Genomic DNA, 26,010 nt, shown 5'->3' on the forward strand with positions numbered 1-26,010 from the left:
CCCCCCACCCCACAAACCAATCCCCCACCCCCTGACTAATGTATTTTATATGAATAAATACAATTTTTTTAAACTTTTAATACACCTTTTTTTCTGTAGTGTAGCGGTTCCCACCCGCTCCCTCCCCGTGCACGTGCCAGTCACTTTGACATGAAATAGTAGGACAAATACAGGTGTTTGCAATGACATTAATTAGGGTTGCATTCCATTTAGGTTTACAAGAGCCAGGTTTCTGCTATTGCTCACGTGTAAGGGGAGGTCACACTAAATACTTGCCATTTTAGCCTATAGAAGCAGTTTTTTCATATTTTTTATTTTTTTTAATACTGCATACAAATATCTTGTATTTTCTGGCTATATTCTAATAAATTATACCAACATAAAGACATAAAAGTTAGGAGTTTCTGAAGGTCAGATAAGCGGACTGAATGCCTGATGGAAGAGGTGGATCTATTATCTATTATTATACCATTGCTAAAACAATAAATATAATGGTGGCCTAAGACTTTTGCACAGTACTGAATATTTGTATTTATAGCTATACCTGTATGTATTCATTAGATATATAGGTATACATATATATATATATATAAATTTAAAAATGAGAAACGAACATTTTCTTATATGTGAAGAAAATTGAAAATGTAAAATATTAATAACTACCTTTGGCATTAGTGCAGTTGGTCTACTGCAGTTTTGGATTAGTGCACAAGTTATGTGGGGGGTTTTTAACAGCGCACTCCATTGAAGACTATGGGAAAAGAAGTTAACACGGTTGTAATATCGGAGGTTAGTGTGCATCAGACTTTTGCTTGTGTTGAGGCACATTTGCTTGTGCGCTACTTTCAACTTGTAAATCCACTGTTACCCACCCACGTTAAAAGTTTACTTTAAGCACAATTAACGCCAAGCAAAAAAACTGCACCACTTGTAATCTGGACCTGAGTCTTTATTTAATTTCCAGGTGTTCTCATGTTAACATATCTCTCCCCTGTGAAATTCTGTATCCCAGAGAGACTCGTTACTTTCTATGGAAGGCACATCTCTCTGGGACTTTCTTTTTCTTATAGAAGTAAGAAGTAAGTGAGTACACTTACACCCATAAACTACACTATTATCCCCTAAACCACCATCCCCCCACATCACAAACACTAAATAATACTATTAACCCCTAAGCTGACATCCCCACATCACAAACTAACTAAATAAACTATTAACCCCTAAACCGCCATCCCCCCACATCGCAAACTACCTAAATAAACTATTAACCCCTAAACCGCCATCCTCCCACAACGCAAAGTAGTAAACTATCATCTAAACCCCCTAACCTAACACCCCTTAACTTAACCCAAATTCAATTTCCTATAGCTAGTAGCTTAACAAAATCTTAACCACCTTAAAATAAAAATAAAAACTTAGCTGTAAATTTAAATTAAAACCTAATCTTACCTTAAAAAAAATCTACCATTACTGACAAAAAAACTACAAAAAATAAAAAACCTACATTTACAAAAATAAAAAACCCTAACATTTACAACATTTTTTTAAAAACTACCATTTACAAAAAAACAACCCTACCATTACAAAAAATAAAAAAACCTACCCTTAAAAAAATAGCAAATGAAATTACCAAAAACAAAATACAATAATACTATTCTAATACACCTTAAAAAAACACCCCAAAATAAAAAAAACCCTATTCTATAAATAAACTACCAATAGACCTTAAAAGGGCCTTTTGTAGGGCATTGCCCGAATACGATCAGCTCTTTTGTTTAAAAAAACACTAACCCCCTAACATTACAACCACCCACAACCCGCAAAATAAAAAAAAAATAACTAAAAAAATCCTAAACTACTCATTGCCCCGAAAAGGGTATTCACCCCCCAAAAAATATATGTATAGCTCTAACCCAAAAGTTGTTACTCACTGATGATGATGCGCAGCGCTCCATCTTCATCCATCTTCATTGCGGGTTCATCTTCTTCCTTCTTCATCCTGGTGACAGCCGTCCATCTTCTATCTTCATCCCAGTGGCAGCAGTGAGGTCGGCGGCGACGTTGGTGGTCCTCTTCAGACCTTCAACAGGGAGGTCCTCTTCATGCGGTCTCCAGCCGCACACTGAATAGTAAATGCAAGGTACCCCTTTTATATAGGAGTACCCTTGCATTCCTATTGGCTTATTTGAATCTTCAAATTCAAATCAGGCAAAAGGATGAAAGGAAAAAGCTTTTTTTGTTAACCAATGTAATTTATGTTATTACATTATTATTCAGGTTTTTTTTTTCTCCCTTCTAGTTTTGCATATATGTGCATATAAACCTATGGGAATTTTTCTCCCTAAGGGCCTGATATTCAAAAGCTTAGTGCATAGTGAGATAAATATCTTTCAAATTAAAATATGTGTTTCTAACATTTTTCTAAGGGACCTCTCCATATTGACGAGATGTCTTAGATCATCTCGCCGGAGGGGCAAGTTTTTGAATATCATGCCCTAAGAGTGATTAGGACAAACAAACTTAGGCCTTGATGATGAAAGCATTGTGGTAATGGCAATATTTTTAAAAGGATATATATTAATTTATTCATTATTCCTTTCATACAAAAAGAGCAGCCCAATAAACTCGCTACACAGCCCTACACTATTAACCCCTAAAGCGCCATAACCCCCATTGCAAACTAACCCTACTACACTATTAACCCCTAGCTGCTAACTTCCCCAAGACCCCTAACCTAAAACACCATACATTCAAAAGAATAGTAGACTTAAAGATAAAAAACACTTAAAAATAAAAAGCCCGTCTAAAAAATACATATCCTATAACTAAACTAAAAAACATACTGAAAATAAAGCCCACACCTTAAAAAATACCTAAAAAGAAAACTAGAAACTGTAAACATCAACAACAATTTTTTTATTACTCATCATCTCCTCTTCTTTTCTTTATCCGTCATAATCTACAACAAAAAAGGGCAATCCTCATAGCCAAAGAGGTCCGGAGTCGGCATTGACTCCTCGGCAGTGGCTCCTCGAAGGCAACTCCTTGAGAAAGCTCCTCCTCTTCTTCTGGAGTCCTTTTTTCATGCTGTCTACACAGCACACTCATTTTTTGCTGTCAGTTTCCCCAATTTATTGGGGCATCCTGGCAGTTCTATTGGCTGATTTTTAAAAGAATTTCAAATCAGCCAATAGGAAAAAAGCAAGTTCTACTGACTAATTGTTTTTATAAATCAGCCAATAGGAATAAAGTAAATTAAGAAGAAGAGGACCCCTTTGGCTTTTTTTCTAGATTACCCTTTCCTGTTGTGGAATATGATAAATCAAGAAAAGGAAGAAGACTTCAGATGGTGAGCAATAAAATGTTGTTGTTTATTTTAGTTATAGGATATGCATTTTTAGGGGGACTTTTTTTTACTTTTTTAGTGTTTTTTATCTTTAAAAGTACACTGTTCTTATTAACTTAGAGGATTTAAGGTTAGGAATCTTGTTGGGTTAAAAGCTAGGGGATTAATTGTCCAGTGGGGTTTGTTTATGATGGGGTTATGGCACTTTAGGGGTTAATAGTCTAGTGGGGTTAGTTTTCGATGGGGGTTTTGGTGGATTCATTAGTGAAAGTAGGACATGAATAATACACTTCAAAGAGCTGTAGGGATGTTGGTATATTATACGTGTACAGTATATACAATGATTTATTTACATGTATTTTATTGTATAATGCGATACTATGTAGTTTAAGTTTGAGATGATTTTAAAAAAAAATAATCTTTTTGTGTTTCTCTTTTTTTTTTAAGAAGTAAATTTCTTAGCCCCGACTTCCTAGTTTTATATAAGTGCATTTCTCTAACTTTTTACTATAAAAATAAATGCACATATGTAGAACTACAAGAAGAAATCTTCTCACTATTAAAGGCTATGCATATAGACACAATGGGGAAATACCTCCATGAAGATGGTGCACTGGTTTGAAGGTGAAGTGCCAAGGTGTGGAGAGAGACAGCATTGAGGAGAGGCATTGTCAGCAGGAGTGTGTGTTATGTGAGATAAGAAGGGCCTTGGTCTGTCTGATTTGAGGTCTGGAGGTGAGATAAAAGTAGGGGATGGGGGAATATGTAAATAAAGAAGGCTGATTGGCCATCAGTTGTACCAATTAAGCAGCATCTATGAATTTAGGTGTGAAAGAGCTGTGCACATAAAATACTGAGCAAAAAAAAAGGTAGTTTAAGAGAGAAATGCTCTGTACCCATAGAACAGTTAATTTTTATCTAATAACTCCCTTACAGGGATAACTAACTCAGGCAAGTAGCTGATAATGGGCTGGGAACTTTCTTCTACCCACACTGCCACTACATCTTAATGACATGTTTTTTCTATAGTAAATAGTGCAGTATTGACAAGATCAGTATAGATGGTAGTTTCCACAGGCAAAATCAACTATTGCAAATTAATTTCCGTTTTATAAATCTAACAGCCTTATATAATGAACCTGCCCTAGTTTACACAACCTTGCATTATGTGAGAGGGAGATAAATGCTGTCTATACACTGTGCCAAATGACCAGTAAATGTATATATATTTATATATAAACTGCTGATCTACTGGGATTTCCACGCACAACCATCTCTAGGGTTTACAGAGAATGGTCATAAAAAAAGAAAATATCCAGTGAGCGGCAGCTGTGTGGACGAAAAGGCCTTGTAGATGTCAGAGGAGAATGGGCAGACTGGTTCAAGATGATAGAAAGGCAACAGTAACTCAAATAACCACTCGTTACAACCAAGGCATGCAAAATACCATCTCTGAACGCACAACACGTCGAACCTTGAAGCAGATGGGCTACAGCAGCAGAAGACGACACCGGGTGCCACTCCTGTCAGCTAAGAATAGGAAACTGAGGCTACAATTCACACAGGCTCATCAACATTGGACAATAGAAGATAGGAAAAACGTTGCCTGGTCTGATGAGTCTCGATTTCAGCTGCGACATTCAGACGGTAGGGTCAGAATTTGGCATAAACAACATGAAAGCATGGATCCACCCTGCCTTGTATCAACGGTTCAGACTGGTGGTGGTGGTGTAATGGTGCGGGGGATATTTTCTTGGCACACTTTGGGCACTTAGTACCAATTGATCATTGTTTAAATGCCACGGCCTACCTGAGTATTGTTTCTGACCATGTCCATCACTTTATAACTACAGTGTACCCATCTTTTGATGGCTACTTCCAGCAGGATAATGCACAATGTCACAAAGCTCAAATCATCTCAAACTGGTTTCTTGAACATGACAATGGGGCCAATTTATTATCGGTCTGTTTGACATGATCCACTCAGCAGATCATGTCCGACAGAATACGCTGTCGTCATTTATCATTGCACAATTAGTTCTTGTGAACTGCTTGTGCAATGCTGCCACCTGCAGATTCGCGGCAAATCAGCTGCTAGCAGGGGGTGTCAATCAGCCCGATCGTAAAGGATCGGGCGTATTGATGTCCGCAGCCTCAGAGCAGGCGGACCAGTTATGGAGCAGCGGTCTTAAGACAGCTGCTTCACAACTGCTGTTTCCGGCGAGCACAGTAACCAGATCTAAATCAAATAGAGCACCTTTGGGATGTGGTGGAACGGGAGATTCGCATCATGGATGTGCAGCCAACAAATCTGCAGCAACTGCATGATGTTATCATGTCAATATGGACCAGAATGTCTGAGGAATGTTTACAACACCTTGTTAAATCTATGGCACAAAGAATTAAGGCAAAAGGTGGTCCAACCCGGTACTAGCAAGGTGTACCTTATAAAGTGGCCGGTGAGTGTATATGTTGTAATTTGAGCAGTATTTTTTTTTTTACAAATATTTACATGATTCTCTGCATATAGTCACCTAGATTACGAGTCTTGCGTTAGCCTTAAAAAGCAGCGTTGAGAGGTCCCAACGCTGCTTTTAACGCCTGCTGGTATTACGAGTCAGGCAGGTACAGGTGTACCGCTCACCTTTTTTCCCACGATTTTCACATACCGCAAATCCCCTTACGTCAATTGCATCTCCTATCTTTTTAATGGGATTTTCCTAATGCCGGTATTACGATTGCTGGAAAACGTGAGCGGTAGACCCTCTCCTGTCCAGACTCCTACCGCATTTAAAAGTTAGTAGTTAAGAGTTTTATGGGCTAACGCCATAACATAAAGCTCTTAACTAAAGTGCTAAAAGTACACTAACACCTATTAACCCCTAAACCGAAGCCCCCCCACATCGCAAACACTTAAATAAAATTTTAACCCCTAATCTGCCGACCGGACATCGCCGCCACTGTAATAAATATATTAACCCCTAAACCGCGTCACTCCCGCCTCGCAAACACTAGTTAAATTTGATTAACCCCTAATTACCTATCTACATTTATTAACCCCTAATCTGCCGCCCCCAACATCGCCGCTACTATATTAACTGTATTAACCCCTAAACCTAAGTCTAACCCTAACCCTAACACCCCCGAAACTTAAATATAATTTAAATAAAACGAAATAAAATTACTACAATTAAATAAATTAATCCTATTTAAAACGAAATACTTACCAATAAAATAAACCCTAACACCTAGATTACGAGTTCTGCGTTAGCTTTAAAAAGCAGCGTTAAGGGGTCCTAACGCTGCTTTTTAACGCCCGCTGGTATTACGAGTCTGGCAGGTACAGGTGCACCGCTCATTTTTCTTCCGCGACTTTTGGCTACCGCAAATCCCCTTACGTCAATTGCGTATCCTATCTTTTTAATGGGATTTTGCTAACGCTGGTATTACAAGTCTTGGAGAAAGTGAGCGGTACAGCCTCTACCTCCAAGACTCCTACCGCACATAAAAGTCAGTAGTTAAGAGTTTTATGGGCTAACGCCGGAACATAAAGCTCTTAACTACAGTGCTACAAAGTACACTAACACCCATAAACTACCTATGAACCCCTAAACCGAGGCCCCCCACATCGCAAACACTATAATAAAATTATTTAACCCCTAATCTGCCGACCGGACATCGCCGCCACCTACATTATACCTATGAACCCCTAATCTGCTGCCCCTTACATCGCCGCCACCTACATTATATTTATTAACCCCTAATCTGCCCCCCCCAACGTAGCCGCCACCTACCTACACTTATTAACCCCTAATCTACCGACCGGACGTCGCCACCACTATAATAAATGTATTAACCCCTAAACCGCCGCAATCCCGCCTCGCAAACACTATAATAAATTTTATTAACCCCTAATCTGACCCCCCCAACGTCCCCACCACCTACCTACAATTATTAACCCCGAATCTCCCGCCCCCAACGTCGCCGCTACTATATAAGTTATTAACCCCTAAACCTAAGTCTAACCCTAACACCCCCCTAAGTTAAATATAATTTAAAGAAATCTAAATAAAATTACTATAATTAAATAAATTATTCCTATTTAAAACTAAATACTTACCTATAAAATAAACCATAAGATAGCTAAAATATAACTAATAGTTACATTGTAGCTATTTTAGGATTTATATTTATTTTACAGGCAACTTTGTATTTATTTTAACTAGGTAGAATAGTTATTAAATAGTTATTAACTATTTAATAGCTACCTAGTTCAAATAAGTACAAATTTACCTGTAAAATAAATCCTAACCTAAGTTACAATTACACCTAACTCTACACTATCATTTAAATTAATTACATAAACTAACTACAATTAACTATAATTAAATTAAATAAAGTACAAGAAAAACAAACACTAAATTTCAGAAAATAAAAAAATAATTATAATTTTTTTAAGCCAATTACACCTACTCTAATCCCCCTAATAAAATAAAAAAGCCCCCCCAAAATAATAAAATTCCCTACCCTATACTAAATTACAAATAGCCCTTAAAAGGGCCTTTTGCGGGGCATTGCCCCAAAGTAATCAGCTCTTTTACCTGTAAAAAAAACAACATTAAAACCCACCACCCACACACCCAACCCTACTCTAAAACCCACCCAATCCCCCCTTAAAAAAGCCTAACACTACCCCCTTGAAGATCACCCTACCTAGAGACGTCTTCACCCAGCCGGCACAAGTGGACCTCCAGGGGGCAGAAGTCTTCATCCGATCTGGCCAGAAGAGTACATCCAGACCTGCAGAAGTCTTCATCCAGGCGGCATCTTCTATCTTCTTCCATCCGGAGCGGAGCGGGACCATCTAGAAGACATCCGAACATCGGAACAGCCAATAGAATGCAAGCTCAATCCTTTTGGCTGATTGGATCAGCCAATAGGATTGAACTTCAATTCTATTGGCTGATTGCATCAGCCAATAGGATTTTTCCTACCTTAATTCGGATTGGCTGATAGGATTCTATCAGCCAATCGGAATTGAAGGGACGCCATCTTGGATGGACCCAATGGAAACAATGGGGCTGCGTTGGGAGCTGAACACTGCTTTTTTGCAGGTGTTAGGGTTTTTTCAGCCAGCTCAGCCCCATTGTTTCCTGTGGGGAAATCGTGCACAAGCACGTTCAGCCAGCTCACCGCTGACTTAAGCAACGCTGGTATTGAGGTGATATGTGGAGCTACATTTTGCTCAACGCTCACTTTTCTGAGGCTAACGCCGGCTTGCAAAAAACTCATAATACCAGCGTTGTCTTAAGTGAGCGGTGAGAAAAAAAGGCTTGTTAGCACCGCACACTATTACCGACAAAAACTCGTAATCTAGCTGAGTGTGACTGATGAAACAACACATATACATAGGCATGTCCCCATACACTTCAACAATGTTATAGAAGTGCCTAGCAGGTCATAAGACAACACACTTGGGCCACTTAAAATTTGAGCATCTCAAACTGTACAGCAACCTCTACTTAATAATAATGGCTGTTACTTTCAATGGGAATGAGACAAAATGTCACAGTAGCAACAGTAATATCTTGTAGATTTTTGCATCCTAAATTCATAAGTTATTGTGTTAAACTTTAGCTTCCACTCATTTGTCCAATCCTACAGTTTATAACATGACTTCTCAATTCAACTACCCTTCCTAGAATGTGAATTTCTCTTGAAGCCTGCTGCAAATATCACTGATATGAAAGAGTTAACAACTAGTGCATCTCACAAACCGTTGTTGCCATCCCAAAAAATGGTGCCCAAAAAAAGACATTGGCCTCTACTTATCAAGCCGTCTACTTTCCTGCATTTGCCGGCATCAATACGCTCGCCTAAGATCGCCTAACATCGCTGCCGCGGACCTGAATACGCTCTCCAAAATTATCAAAAAAGCTGTCAAAAAGCCGTGCATCAAGTACGGAGCGATGGGCAGCAGACTGTTGTTAACTAACAGTCATCGATCTCACTGCTCTTCGGCTTATTCACAGCTTTCTTGCTACCCTGTCACTAAGCACCCACACTATACTATACCGCACCTAAATAAAGTTATTAACCCCTAAACCGCCGCTCCCGGAGCCCACCGCAACTCTAATAAAGTGTTTAACCCCTAAACCGCTGCTCCCGGAATTCGCTGCAACTCTAATAAAGTGTTTAAACCCTAAACCGCCACTCCCTGAGCCCACCGCCACCTACATTATACATATTAACCCCTAATCTGCCCCCCCTACTCCTCCGTCACCTACATTATACTTATTAACCCCTAAACCGCCGCTCCTGGACCTTGCCGCAACTAAATAAAATGTTTAACCCTTAAACCGCCGCTCACGGACCCCGCCACCACCTACATTAAATTTATTAACCCCTAATCTGCCCCCCCTACACCGCCGCCACCTACATTAAATTTATTAACCCCTAATCTGCCCCCCCCCTACACCGCCGCTACCTACATTAAATTTATTAACCCCTAATCTGACCCCCTACACTGCCGCCACCTACATTAAATTTATTAACACCTAATCTCCCGCCCCCAACGTCGCCGCCACTATATTAAATTTATTAACCCCTAAACCTAAGTCTAACCCTAACCCTAACACCCCCTAACTTAAATATAATTTAAATTCATATCATGAATATACAGTATATATAAATATTCATATCATGAAATAATTTATACCTATTTAAAACTAAATACTTACCTATAAAATAAACCCTAAGATAGCTACAATATAACTAATAGTTACATTGTAGCTATCTTACGGCTAGATTTGGAGTTTGGCGGTAAAAGGGCTGTTAACGCTCCGCGGGTTTTTTTCTGGCCGCACCATAAATTTAACTCTGGTATCGAGAGTTCAAACAAATGCTGCGTTAGGCTCCAAAAAAGGAGCGTAGAGCATATTTACCGCAAATGCAACTCTCGATACCAGAGTTGCTTACGGACGCGGCCGGCCTCAAAAACGTGCTCGTGCACGATTCTCCCATAGGAAACAATGGGGCTGTTTGAGCTGAAAAAAAACCTAACACCTGCAAAAAAGCAGCGTTCAGCTCCTAACGCAGCCCCATTGTTTCCTATGGGGAAACACTTCCTACGTCTGCACCTAACACTCTAACATGTACCCCGAGTCTAAACACCCCTAACCTTACACTTATTAACCCCTAATCTGCCGCCCCCCGCTATCGCTGACCCCTGCATTACACTTTTAACCCCTAATCTGCCGCTCCGTAAACCGCCGCCACCTACGTTATCCCTATGTACCCCTAATCTGCTGCCCTAACATCGCCGACCCCTATGTTATATTTATTAACCCCTAATCTGCCCCCCACAACGTCGCCGACACCTACCTACACTTATTAACCCCTAATCTGCCGAGCGGACCTGAGCGCTACTATAATAAAGTTATTAACCCCTAATCCGCCTCACTAACCCTATCATAAATAGTATTAACCCCTAATCTGCCCTCCCTAACATCGCCGACACCTACCTTCAATTATTAACCCCTAATCTGCCGACCGGAGCTCATCGCTACTATAATAAATGGATTAACCCCTAAAGCTAAGTCTAACCCTAACACTAACACCCCCCTAAGTTAAATATAATTTTTATCTAACGAAATAAATTAACTCTTATTAAATAAATGATTCCTATTTAAAGCTAAATACTTACCTGTAAAATAAATCCTAATATAGCTACAATATAAATTATAATTATATTATAGCTATTTTAGGATTAATATTTATTTTACAGGCAACTTTGTAATTATTTTAACCAGGTACAATAGCTATTAAATAGTTAAGAACTATTTAATAGTTACCTAGTTAAAATAATTACAAATTTACCTGTAAAATAAATCCTAACCTAAGATATAATTAAACCTAACACTACCCTATCAATAAAATAATTAAATAAACTACCTACAATTACCTACAATTAACCTAACACTACACTATCAATAAATTAATTAAACACAATTGCTACAAATAAATACAATTAAATAAACTATCTAAAGTACAAAAAATAAAAAAGAACTAAGTTACAGAAAATAAAAAAATATTTACAAACATAAGAAAAATATTACAACAATTTTAAACTAATTACACCTACTCTAAGCCCCCTAATAAAATAACAAAGACCCCCAAAATAAAAAATTCCCTACCCTATTCTAAAATACAAAAATTACAAGCTCTTTTACCTTACCAGCCCTGAACAGGGCCCTTTGCGGGGCATGCCCCAAGAATTTCAGCTCTTTTGCCTGTAAAAAAAAACATACAATACCCCCCCCCCAACATTACAACCCACCACCCACATACCCCTAATCTAACCCAAACCCCCTTAAATAAACCTAACACTAATCCCCTGAAGATCTTCCTACCTTGTCTTCACCATCCAGGTATCACCGATCCGTCCTGGCTCCAAGATCTTCATCCAACCCAAGCGGGGGTTGGCGATCCATAATCCGGTGCTCCAAAGTCTTCCTCCTATCCGGCAAGAAGAGGACATCCGGACCGGCAAACATCTTCTCCAAGCGGCATCTTCTATGTTCTTCCATCCGATGACGACCGGCTCCATCTTGAAGACCTCCAGAGCGGATCCATCCTCTTCTTCCGACGACTAGACGACGAATGACGGTTCCTTTAAGGGACGTCATCCAAGATGGCGTCCCTCGAATTCCGATTGGCTGATAGGATTCTATCAGCCAATCGGAATTAAGGTAGGAATATTCTGATTGGCTGATGGAATCAGCCAATCAGAATCAAGTTCAATCCGATTGGCTGATCCAATCAGCCAATCAGATTGAGCTCGCATTCTATTGGCTGATCGGAACAGCCAATAGAATGCGAGCTCAATCTGATTGGCTGATTGGATCAGCCAATCGGATTGAACTTGATTCTGATTGGCTGATTCCATCAGCCAATCAGAAAATTCCTACCTTAATTCCGATTGGCTGATAGAATCCTATCAGCCAATCGGAATTCGAGGGACGCCATCTTGGATGACGTCCCTTAAAGGAACCGTCATTCGTCGTCTAGTCGTCGGAAGAAGAGGATGGATCCGTGCTGGAGGTCTTCAAGATGGAGCCGGTCGTCATCGGATGGAAGAACATAGAAGATGCCGCTTGGAGAAGATGTTTGCCGGTCCGGATGTCCTCTTCTTGCCGGATAGGAGGAAGACTTTGGAGCACCGGATTATGGATCGCCAACCCCCGCTTGGGTTGGATGAAGATCTTGGAGCCAGGACGGATCGGTGATACCTGGATGGTGAAGACAAGGTAGGAAGATCTTCAGGGGATTAGTGTTAGGTTTATTTAAGGGGGTTTGGGTTAGATTAGGGGTATGTGGGTGGTGGGTTGTAATGTTGGGGGGGGGGGGTATTGTATGTTTTTTTTTACAGGCAAAAGAGCTGAAATTCTTGGGGCATGCCCCGCAAAGGGCCCTGTTCAGGGCTGGTAAGGTAAAAGAGCTTGTAATTTTTGTATTTTAGAATAGGGTAGGGAATTTTTTATTTTGGGGGTCTTTGTTATTTTATTAGGGGGCTTAGAGTAGGTGTAATTAGTTTAAAATTGTTGTAATATTTTTCTTATGTTTGTAAATATTTTTTTATTTTCTGTAACTTAGTTCTTTTTTATTTTTTGTACTTTAGATAGTTTATTTAATTGTATTTATTTGTAGCAATTGTGTTTAATTAATTTATTGATAGTGTAGTGTTAGGTTAATTGTAGGTAATTGTAGGTAGTTTATTTAATTATTTTATTGATAGGGTAGTGTTAGGTTTAATTATATCTTAGGTTAGGATTTATTTTACAGGTAAATTTGTAATTATTTTAACTAGGTAACTATTAAATAGTTCTTAACTATTTAATAGCTATTGTACCTGGTTAAAATAATTACAAAGTTGCCTGTAAAATAAATATTAATCCTAAAATAGCTATAATATAATTATAATTTATAATGTAGCTATATTAGGATTTATTTTACAGGTAAGTATTTAGCTTTAAATAGGAATAAGTTATTTAATAAGAGTTAATTTATTTCGTTAGATAAAAATTATATTTAATTTAGGGGGGTGTTAGTGTTAGGTTAGACTTAGCTTTAGGGGTTAATACATTTATTAGAATAGCGGTGAGCTCCGGTCGGCAGATTAGGGGTTAATAATTGAAGGTAGGTGTCGGCGATGTTAGGGAGGGCAGATTAGGGGTTAATACTATTTATGATAGGGTTAGTGAGGCGGATTAGGGGTTAATAACTTTATTATAGTAGCGCTCAGGTCCGCTCGGCAGATTAGGGGTTAATAAGTGTAGGTAGGTGTCGGCGACGTTGTGGGGGGCAGATTAGGGGTTAATAAATATAACATAGGGGTCGGCGATGTTAGGGGCAGCAGATTAGGGGTACATAGGGATAACGTAGGTGGCGGCGATTTGCGGTCGGAAGATTAGGGGTTAATTATTTTAAGTAGCTTGCGGCGACGTTGTGGGGGGCAAGTTAGGGGTTAATAAATATAATATAGGGGTCGGCGGGGTTAGGGGCAGCAGATTAGGGGTACATAAGTATAACGTAGGTGGCGGTCGGCAGATTAGGGGTTAAAAATTTTAATCGAGTGGCGGCGATGTGGGGGGACCTCGGTTTAGGGGTACATAGGTAGTTTATGGGTGTTAGTGTACTTTAGGGTACAGTAGTTAAGAGCTTTATAAACCGGCGTTAGCCAGAAAGCTCTTAACTCCTGCTTTTTTCAGGCGGCTGGAATCTTGTCGTTAGAGCTCTAACGCTCACTGCAGAAACGACTCTAAATACCGGCGTTAGAAAGATCCCATTGAAAAGATAGGCTACGCAAATGGCGTAGGGGGATCTGCGGTATGGAAAAGTCGCGGCTGAAAAGTGAGCGTTAGACCCTTTAATCACTGACTCCAAATACCAGCGGGCGGCCAAAACCAGCGTTAGGAGCCTCTAACGCTGGTTTTGACGGCTACCGCCGAACTCTAAATCTAGGCCTTAGGATTTATTTTTATTTTACAGGCAAGTTTGTATTTATTTTAACTAGGTAGAATAGTTATTAAATCGTTATTAACTATTTAATAACTTACTAGTTAAAATAAAGACAAATTTACCTGTAAAATAAAACCTAACCTAAGTTACAATTACACCTAACACTACACTACAATTAAATTAATTACCTAAATTAAAATAAATGAAGTACAAAAAACAAACACTAAATTACAAAAAATAATAAAATAATTACAAGAATTTTAAACTAATTACACCTACTCTAATCCCCCTAATAAAATAAAAAAGCCCCCCAAAATAATAAAAACCTCTACCCTATACTATATTACAAATAGCCCTTAAAAGGGCTTTTTGCGGGGCATTGCCCCGAAGTAATAAGCTCTTTTACCTGTAAAAAGAAATACAATACCCCCCAACAGTAAAACCCACCACCCACACATCCAACCCTATTCTAAAACCCACCCAATCCCCCCTTAATAAAACCTAACACTACCCCCTTGAAGATCACCCTACCTTGAGACGTCTTCACCCAACAGAGCAGAAGTGGTCATCCAGGCTGTCCGAAGTCTTCATCCTATCCAGGCAGAAGAGGTCCTCCAGACGGCCAGAAGTCTTCATCCAGGCGGCATCTTCTATCTTCATCCATCCGGAGCGGAGCGGGTCCATCTTCAAGCCAGTCGACGCGGAGCATCCTTCCAGGCCGTCAACTACCCGACGAATGGATATTCCTTTAAATGACGTCATCCAAGATGGCGTCCCTTGAATTCCGATTGGCTGTTCCAATCAGCCAATAGAATGCGAGCTCAATCCTATTGGATGATTGGATAAGCCAATAGGATTAAACTTCAATCCTATTGACTGATTGCATCAGCCAATGGGATTTTTCCTACCTTAATTCCGATTGGCTGATTCTATCTAATTCTATCAGCCAATCGGAATTCAAGGGACGCCATCTTGTAGGATGTCATTTAAAGGAATATTCATTCATCGGGTAGTCGTCGGCCTGGAAGGATGCTCCGCATCGGCTGGTTTGAAGATGGACCCGCTCCGCTCCGGATGGATGAAGATAGAAGATGCCGCCTGGATGATGACTTCTGGCCGTCTGGAGGACCTCTTCTGCCCGGATAGGATGAAGACTTCGGACCATCTTGAGGACCACTTCTGCCCGGTTGGGTGAAGACGTCTCAAGGTAGGGTGATCTTCAGGGGGGTAGTGTTAGGTTTCTGTGAAACGCGCGTCAGGGGTCCAGCAGGAGAAGCTAGTTCTCTCCTGTCTGTCGCTTTTTAACAGCTTACCTAAGTTAAAAAAGAACCTTTATTTTTATGAATATTTGTTGATTCCTGGTGCCTACTATTTACCTAAAAATATAAAAACTTAAAAGTAAATCAGCCCTCGGATTGTAAGGGCTTAGCTTATCTTACATTATATTGTTGTGGGCATCAGGATAAATATACATATTATTGCTTATCATATCAATCCTATTTAACTGGGTTTAAGTGTTTTTAACTCTTTCAGGCTACTTCTGTGTGAATGTTTGTTCCTAGTTGCAATAATAAAGAATTAAAGTATGAATGATATGGAACATTTTAATAGATAGAGTAATCCTACATCTATATGAATAATTGGAGTTAGAGAAATTTATTTTTTCTGTGGTATTCTTTTCTATCAATCCTAAGTGTATCTCTTTGTACAATTAGTATTCCTAGTTGTTTAGTTCTGCTCTCTAAGAATCCACAATAGATACGTACCTTAACTATTATAAGTGACTACAAAGTACTGGTATATTACATACCCCTTCTGATTTATACAATAGGTACAAAATCTATCATCGACTAACTCCTACCATCCCCTATCACATTGCAAAGCTTTTATTAAGGGGGGATTGGGTGGGTTTTAGAGTAGGGTTGGGTGTGTGGGTGGTGGGTTTTACTGTTGGGGGGTATTGTATTTTTTTTTACAGGTAAAAGAGCTGATTACTTTGGGGCAATGCCCCGCAAAAAGCCCTTTTAAGGGCTATTTGTAATTTAGTATAGGGTAGGGATTTTTATTATTTTGGGGGGCTTTTTTATTTTATAAGGGGGATTAGAGTAGGTTTAATTAGTTTAAAATTCTTGTAATTATTTTATTATTTTCTGTAATTTAGTGTTTGGTTTTTTTGTACTTTAGTTAATTTTATTTAATTGTATTTAATTGTAATTCATTTATTTTAATTTAGGGAATTAATTTAATTATAGTGTAGAGTTAGGTTTTATTGTAACTTAGGTTAGGTTTTATTTTACAGGTACTTTTGTATTTTTTAACTAGGTAGTTATTAAATAGTTAATAACTATTTAATAACTATTGTACCTAGTTAAAATAAATAAAAACTTACCTGTAAAATAAAAATAAATCCTAAAATAGCTACAATGAAACTATTAGTTATATTGTAGCTAGCTTAGGGTTTATTTTATAGTAAGTATTTATTCTTAAATAGGTATAATTTATTTAATGCTAGGAATATTTATTTAGATTAATTTAAATTATATTTAAATTAGGAGGTGTTAGGGTTAGGGTTAGACTTAGGTTTAGGGGTTAATAAATTTAATGTAGGTGGCGGAGACGTTGGGGGCGGGAGATTAGGGGTTAATACATTTAATGTAGGTGGCGGCAGGGTCCGTAAGCGGTGGTTTAGGGGTTAAACATTTTATTTAGTTGCGGCGGGGTCCGGGAGCGGTCGGTTTAGGGGTTAAACATTTTATTTAGGTGGCAGCAGTGTAGGGATGGCAGATTAAGGGTTAATAAGTATACTGTAGGTGGCGGCGGTGTAGGGGGGGCAGATTAGGGGAGTTTAGACTCGGGGTACTTGTTAGGGTGTTAGGTGTATACATTTCCCATATGAATCAATGGGATATCGGGCAACAGCGAACATAAGCTTTCGCTGCTGTCAGACTCCCATTGATTCCTATGGCATCCGCCGCCTCCAGGATTGAAAACCAGGTACGCTGGGCCGGAATAGTGGTGAGCGTACCTGCTAGTTTTTTGATAACTAGCAAAAGTAGTCATATTGTGCCGAACTTGCGTTCGGAACATCTGTAGTGACGTAACCATCGATCTGTGTCGGACTGAGTCCGGCGGATCGTATGTTACGTCACTATATTCTACTTTTGCCGGTCTGTAGGGTTTGATAACTACAGCGAACCAGGCTCGCCACAAATACGCTGCGGAATTCCAGAGTATTTGCGGTTGAAAGCTTGATAAATAGAGGCAATTGTCACTCAGAAAATATTTTCATGGTGACAGCTTTAATTTTGAAATTATCACAAATAAGTTAAATCCTAAATCTATCAAAAGTATGATGTAGTTAGAGTAAACAATGACAACGCTGGGGAAGCAGAAAGTGTAGGGTAGAAACATTAGAATGAATAGTCTAAATAAGTTAAGATAAATAAGTATTATAGGAGTATGGGGATAGATATATATTCCACAAAAAATAGAATTGAATACTAGGTTTATAGGTTGCCTTTAAAGGGATAGTCTAGTCAAAATTAAAATGTCATGATTCAGATAGAGCATGCAATTTTAAGCAACTTTCTAATTTACTCCTATTATCAATTTTTCTTCATTCTTTTGCTATCTTTATTGGAAAAAGCAAGAATGTAAGCTTAGGTGCTGGGCCATTTTTGGTTCAGCACCTGGGTAGCACTTGCTGATTGGTGTCTAAATGTAACCACCAATCAACAAGCACTACCCAGGTGATGAAGCAAAAATGGACTGGCTCTTAAAGGGACAGTATACACTCATTTTCATATAACTGCATGTAATAGACACTACTATAAAGAATAAGATGCACAGATACTGATATAAAAATCCAGTATAAAATGGTTTAAAAACGTACTTAGAAGCTTTCAGTTTAGCTCTGCTGAAAAGGCAGTTGGAAAGCCCACTGCAAGTGGGAAATAAGACACTACCCCTTCTTTTGCATATGAAAAGACCCTTTACACAAACAGGAGCAAGCTGGAGAAGGTAGCTGACGGTATTCAAATAAAACTTTGGGGCTTGGTTAGGAGTCTGAAAATCAGAGCAATGTTATTTAAAAATAAGCAAAACTATACATTTATTTAAAAAAAAAAAACTTTATGGGCTTTATAAATAGATCATCTACAAAACATTTATGCAAAGAAAAAATGAGTGTATAATGGCCCTTTAAGCTTACATTCTTGCTTTTTCAAATAAAGATATCAAGAGAATGAAGAAAAATTGATAATAGGAGTAAATTAGAAAGTTGCTTAAAATTGCATGCACTATCTCAGTGGTCAGCAACCTTGGCCCTCCAGATGTTTTAAAACTACATTTCCCATGATGCTTAGGCAGCTTAAAGACACAAGCATAATGGAAAATGTAGTTCTAAAACATCTGGAGAGTCAAGGTTTGTTATCTGAATAATGAAAGTTTAATTTTGATTAGACTATCCCTTTAAGGTTGCCCAGAACTCTTCAAGTCTATTGCCTGTTTAGTAAAAACTCTTTACTCCAGGCAAAAAGTTCTTCTATTAATCAGTACACTGACGTGTGAACAAAGTGAGCCTATTCATCTAGCACTAATCACAGCATTCTGAAACCTTTGATGCTTAAAACAAAAGGCTGAACTATCATAGAGTCTGAATAGCAATTATAGCAAAAAGTGCAAATGCAGAGACCAGATAGCCTGTCATATTAACTATGACTGACTACTTGGTGTGTTAAACTGTCACTCTGTTGACAGAGCTGAAGTGCCATATTAGTGGTAATGGATGACAGGCGTATAACACCAAATGCAGAAAAAAGTTGTCACAATGGCCATACAATTTGTTTTACCTAAAAGAGGGAACTTGTGTTCCTGTCCTGAACAAACAGATGTTTTCTTACCACACTTACAGAGGCGTGTTCCTCTCCACCAATAAAGAAGAAGCAGTTGTTCTTATTAGCCTGTGACTATTAATAGGAAGTAAAAATCAATCCTGCAGTATTTGTTTTTAATTTCAATTTATTTCTTTTACTTAACATTTTACTTTACTTTGAAGCCAAAAAAGATATTTTTTCACACTTTATTTTGCATGATACAAAAGTTTTTAGTTATATATATTACAGTACAATGTAGGTATATAAGGTTGCCGAGGAGCATCGTAGTAAAGGTGAGATTGTGTTTGAAATTCATTGAGCATCACTTCACTGATATGTGTCACACTTTCATTAGTAGTCGTTCCTAATGTAATCTATAGTAGTATGAGATGGCCAATACATAAAATATCTTGCACATGAAACGAGGACCACTAACCATGCGGAAAAAACAATCATTATGGGGGGGTCAAAAGAATGTTTATCTAACACTGGAATTTCACCCACGATGTACATTACCATATCACACCACTAGGATGTACACTACAGTATCACACCACCAAGATGTACACTACAATATCACACCACTAGGATGTACACTACTGCATCACACCACCAGGATGTACACTACAGTATCACACCACTAGGATGTACACTACAGTATCACACCACCAAGATGTACACTACAATATCACACCACTAGGATGTACACTACTGCATCACACCACCAGGATGTACACTACAGTATCACACCACTAGGATGAACACTACTGTATCACACTTCCAGGATGTGCACTACTGTATCACACCACCAGGATGTACACTACAGTATCACACCACTAGGATGTGCACTACTGTATCACACCATCAGGATGTACACTACTGCATCACACCACCAGGATGTACACTACTGCATCACACCACCAGGATGTACACTACAGTATCACACCACTAGGATGTACACTACTGCATCACACTACCAGGATGTACACTACAGTATCACACCACTAGGATGTACACTACTGTATCACACTACCAGGATGTGCACTACTGTATCACACCACCAGGATGTACACTACTGTATCACACCACTAGGATGTGCACTACTGTATCACACCACCAGGATGTACACTACAGTATCACACCACTAGGATGTACACTACTGTATCACACCACCAGGATGTGCACTACAGTATCACACCACCAGGATGTGCACTACTGTATCACACCACCAGGATGTACACTACTGTATCACACCACCAGGATGTACACTACTGTATCACACTGCCAGGATGTACACTACTGTATCACACCACTAGGATGTACACTACTGCATCACACCAGCAGGATGTACACTACTGTATCACACTACCAGGATGTGCACTACTATTTCACACCACTAGGATGTACATTATCATATCACACCACCAGGATGTACACTATTGTTTCACACCACCAGGATGTGAACTACAGTATCACACCACTAGGATGTGCACTACAGTATCACACTGCCAGGATGTGCACTACTGTATAACACCACCAGGATGTACACTACTGTATCACACCACCAAAATGTACACTACTATATCACACCACCAGGATGTAAACTATTATATCAAACCACCAGGATGTACACTACTATATCACACCACCAGAATGTGCACTAATGCATTACACCACCAGGATGTACATTACTGAATCAGGATGTACACTACTGTATCACACCACCAGGATGTGCACTACTCTATCAAACCACCAGGATATGCACTACTGCATCACACCACCAGGATTTAAATTACTGTATCACACCACCAGGAGGTACACTACTGTATCACACAACCAGGATGTGCACTACTGTATTACACTACCAGGATTTACACTACTGTATCAAACCACCAGTATGTACACTACTGTATCACACCACCAGGATTTACACTACTGTATCACACCAGCAAGATTAACACTACTGTATCACACAACCAGGATATACACTACTGTATCACACCACCAGGATATACACTACTGTATCACAACACCAAGATTTACACTACTGTATTACACGACCAGGATGTCTACTACTGTATCACACCACCAGGATTTACACAACAGTATCACACCACCAGGATATGCACTACTGTATCACACTGCCAGGATGTACATTACAGTATCACACCACCAAACTTCACACTACAGTATCACACCACTAGGATTTTCACTACAGTATCACACCACCAGGATTGTGCACAACAGTATCTGTCATGTACCGGTATTTTATGGCGTATACCTTTAAGGAAAAGCTATCACTACCCTATAAAAGACTCCTCCTCCCTTTCAATGTTGCTAAGTAATTTGCTAGTTTGGGTTTTCATACCGAATTGGGAGCAACTCACTCTTAGCCCTCTCTTAACTGGGATAACGATTCCTACGGTCTCAAGATTACTTTGTGGATCAACGAAGATCCCCTGGCCTAATTCATAAGCCTTCCTGTCTACCTGGATTACTCTTTCCTTTATATTAACTTTGTATCAACTCCTTCCCTGCATAGGCTGCCGAAAGTAGATCAGCTGTGAAACGCAAGCCGCTCCGGATGACGTCACATTGCACGGCCTGAATGTTCTCACAGTCGATTAACAAACATCCACCTGAAACACGTAACACTTCGAATTACTTCAGAATAAAGATCTGTAAATTACCTTAAACCTTGTTCATGAACAACTGAATACTGACTGTGTAAATATTTTATCGGTATCGCATTGCAGGCAGTTTGTATAAGGAGCACACGCTGAAAATATTGTGGCAACTAACTAACTTAATACTTGGCTAATAAGTGTCATTAGAGACAAACCTGCATGGTGATTGATGTCTATTACTGCTGTTTAAAGCTACACCATTGATCTACTACTAAGAGCTTCACGGTCAGAATATTGAATATATTTTTTACTAAACTGGAAACATGATACAAATTATTGTTTAATATTTCTATGCTAGCTCTCTACAGCTAAATACTGAGATTAGCTTACCAGGAAGAAAACAATCATATATACAGTGACACACCTAAAATCTAATTTATAATGTTAGTATAAATTGAGTTACTGAATAATTTATTCTGTTCACTCTAACTCTGAATTAATCCAAATAGAGATAGTTCTCTCTGCAGATCCAATACTCTTGACTGCCCTCAGTCAGCCTCAGATCTATGAGCAAAATCCTGGTTCTATATACAATCTTAGAACCACAGGTTTGGTGTGAGACTGAGTGGTAGCAGAGTAGGTTAACATCAGAATTGAGATATAATTCTCCTCAAATCTCCTTACAGTATCACACCACCAGAATGTACACTACAGTATCACACCACCAGGAGTTTCACTACAATATCACACCACCAGGATGTACACTACTGTATCACACCACCAGGAAGTGCACTACAGTATCACACCACCAGGATGTGCACTAATGTATCACACCACCAGGATGTGCACTACTATATCACAGCACCAGGATGTGCACTACAGTATCACATCACCAGGATGGGCACTACAGTATCACACAACCAGGATGTGTACTACAGTATCACACCACCAGGATGTGCACTACTATATCACAGCACCAGGATGTGCACTACAGTATCACACCACCAGGATGTGCACTACAGTATCACATCACCAGGATGTGCACTACAGTATCACACCACCAGGAAGTGCAGTACTATATCACAGCACCAGGATGTGCACTACAGTATCACACCACCAGAATGTGCACTACTATATCACAGCACCAGGATGTGCACTACAGTATCACACCACCAGGATGTGTACTACAGTATCACACCACCAGGATGTGCACTACAGTATCACACCACCAGGAAGAGCACTACTATATCACACCACCAAAATGTACACTACAGTATCACACCACCAGGATGTATACTACTATATCACACCACCAGGATGTACACTACTGTATCACACCACCAGGAGTTTCACTACAATATCACACCACAAGGATGTACACTACTGTATTACACCACCAGAATGTACACTACATTATCACAGCACCAGGATGTACACTACAGTATCACACCACCAGGATGTGCACTACAGTATCACACCACCAGGATGTGCACTACCATATCACAGCACCAGGATGTACACTACAGTATCACACCACCAGAATTTGTACTACAGTTTCACACCACCAGGATTTACACTACAGTATCACACCACCAGAATGAACACTACAGTATCACACCACCAGGATGTACACTACTATATAACACCACCAGGATGTGCACTACAGTATCACACCACCAGGATGTACACTACTGTATTGCACAACCAGGATGTACACTACTGCATCACACCACCAGAATTTACACTTCTCACACCACCAGGATGTACACTAAGGTAGCACACCACCAGGATTTACACTACAGAATCACACTACCAGTATGTACACTACAGTCTCACACCACCAGGATGTAAACCACAGAATCACACCACCAGGATGTACACTACAGTATCACACCGCCAGGATGTACACTACTGTATCACACCACCAGGATGTACACTACAGTATCACACCACCAGTATGTACACTACTGTATCACACCACCAAGATGTACACTACAGTATCACACCACCAAGATGTACACTACTGTATCACACCACCAGGATGTGCACTGCAGTATCACACCACCAGGATGTGCACTACTATATCACACCACCAGGAGTTTCACTAAAATATCACACCACCAGGATGTACACTACTGTATCACACCACCAGAATGTGCACTACAGTATAACACCACCAGGATGTACACTACTGCATCACACAACCAGAATGTGCACTACAGTATAACACCACCAGGATTTACACTACAGTATCACACTACCAGAATGTACACTACAGTATCACACCACCAGGATGTGCACTACAATATCACAGCAACAGGATGTACACTACAGTATCACACCACCAGAATGTGCACTACAGTATCACACCACCAGGATGTGCACTACCATATCACAGCACCAGGATGTACAGTACAGTATCACACCACCAGAATGTGTACTACAGTGTCACACCACCAGAATTTACACTACAGTATCACACCACCAGAATGTACACTACAGTATCACACCACCAGGATGTACACTACTATATAACACCACCAGGATGTGCACTACAGTATCACACCACCAGGATGTACACTACTGTATTGCACCACCAGGATGTACACTACTGTATCACACCGCCAGAATTTACACTACTCACACCACCAGGATGTACACTAAGGTATCACACCACCAGGATTTACACTACAGAATCACACTACCAGTATTTACACTACAGTCTCACACCACCAGGATGTAAACCACAGAATCACACCACCAGGATGTACACTACAGTATCACACCGCCAGGATGTACACTACTGTATCACACCACCAGGATGTACACTACTGTATCACACCGCCAGGATGTACACTACAGTATCACACCACCAAGATGTACACTACTGTATCACACCACCAGGATGTAAACCACAGAATCACACCACCAGGATGTACACTACAGTATCACACCACCAGGATGTACACTTTTGTATCGGACCACCAGGATGTACACTACTGTATCACATCACCAGGATTTGCACTGCTGTATCACAACACAAGCTGAGGTCACACAGAAAATTAAGGCTAAAAATGATTAATTAAAAATATTAAAGGTAAAAAAAAATAATAGAATTATTTGATACACATGAATACATTTTTCTTTGGTCTGATTTTAGTTCTAAAATTAGTATTTTGTTTTTATCCAAATGTGCGTAACACATTATAAGACCTTCAGGGTGTTAGTTGATTTTAAGTTTAAATTCAGTACTTAAAGGGAATAGGAAGTGATGCATTAAACTTAATGCATCCCTTTTTAATGTCCCTTTAACTGAATAAAATGGCAACAGTATTTATCTGGGGTCATAAACAAACCCATAGCATGCTACATAACAATCTCCCTGGCTTTCTGTGGAAGCTTTATTCTCAGTTTACTGGGAACAAAACACAAAGGGCAACTCATAGTGTAGACTGTATATTCAAAAGGAGAAAATAAATATCCCTAGATGGGTAACTCACAATCAAGGTGGTGCTACCAAAATAATAGTGCATGTAAGGCTGGCTTGAAGTCACAGTCACCAGCTGACTGAACCAGGTTGTTCTTTCTGGCAAATATCAAAGCCTCTATTTAGAATCCCTGGAAATCAAGCATAGAAGTACATTTCATAGTGTATACCGTACTGTTATGTAGTGACAAGCTCAAAAGATCCTAAGTGGGTAACTCATAATGGTGTGGACACTATAGGAGTAATAGTGCATAAGGGCATGTTGGATATTCTATAGTCTCCAGCTGACTCTTCTGTAAGAGTTCCTGATTGCAGGCAAATACCAAAATGAAAGGAGAAAATAATAAAGGAGCTATCTAAGTTAAAGTTAACTATATTAAAACATTAATAAAAAATTACAATAACAATAGGCTGTTTCATCAGGCATAATTCAAACAGTAAAATGGAGCTCCTTTATAGGGGTATATTTATCATATTTCGAGCAGACATGATACGATATAGCGTATCATGTCTGCTGCACATCGATAAATGGCGCTAGCATACACTATCGGCATTTATCATTGCACAGCAGTTCTTGTGAACTGCTGGTGCAATACCGCCTCCTGCAGATTCGTTGGCAATTGTCCGCTAGCAGGGTGTATCAATCAACCCGGTCGT

The 26,010-nt window shown here is 39.4% G+C and overlaps 1 protein-coding gene across 1 annotated transcript in view; it reads left to right on the top strand.

The window, feature by feature from the left end:
• Positions 1-23,643, top strand: part of LOC128657242 (zinc finger protein 14-like) — a 53,761-nt gene extending 30,118 nt beyond the window's left edge. The window contains exons 2-3 of the mRNA XM_053711514.1: positions 18,730-18,788; positions 22,553-23,643. Of these exons, the coding sequence (XP_053567489.1) occupies positions 18,730-18,788; positions 22,553-23,643 (1,150 nt within the window). The remainder of the gene's footprint in view (positions 1-18,729; positions 18,789-22,552) is intronic.
• Positions 23,644-26,010: the final 2,367 nt, after the last annotated feature.

Source organism: Bombina bombina, chromosome 4, assembly GCF_027579735.1.
Source record: "Bombina bombina isolate aBomBom1 chromosome 4, aBomBom1.pri, whole genome shotgun sequence".
In the NCBI taxonomy this organism is placed as follows: Eukaryota; Metazoa; Chordata; class Amphibia; order Anura; family Bombinatoridae; genus Bombina; species Bombina bombina.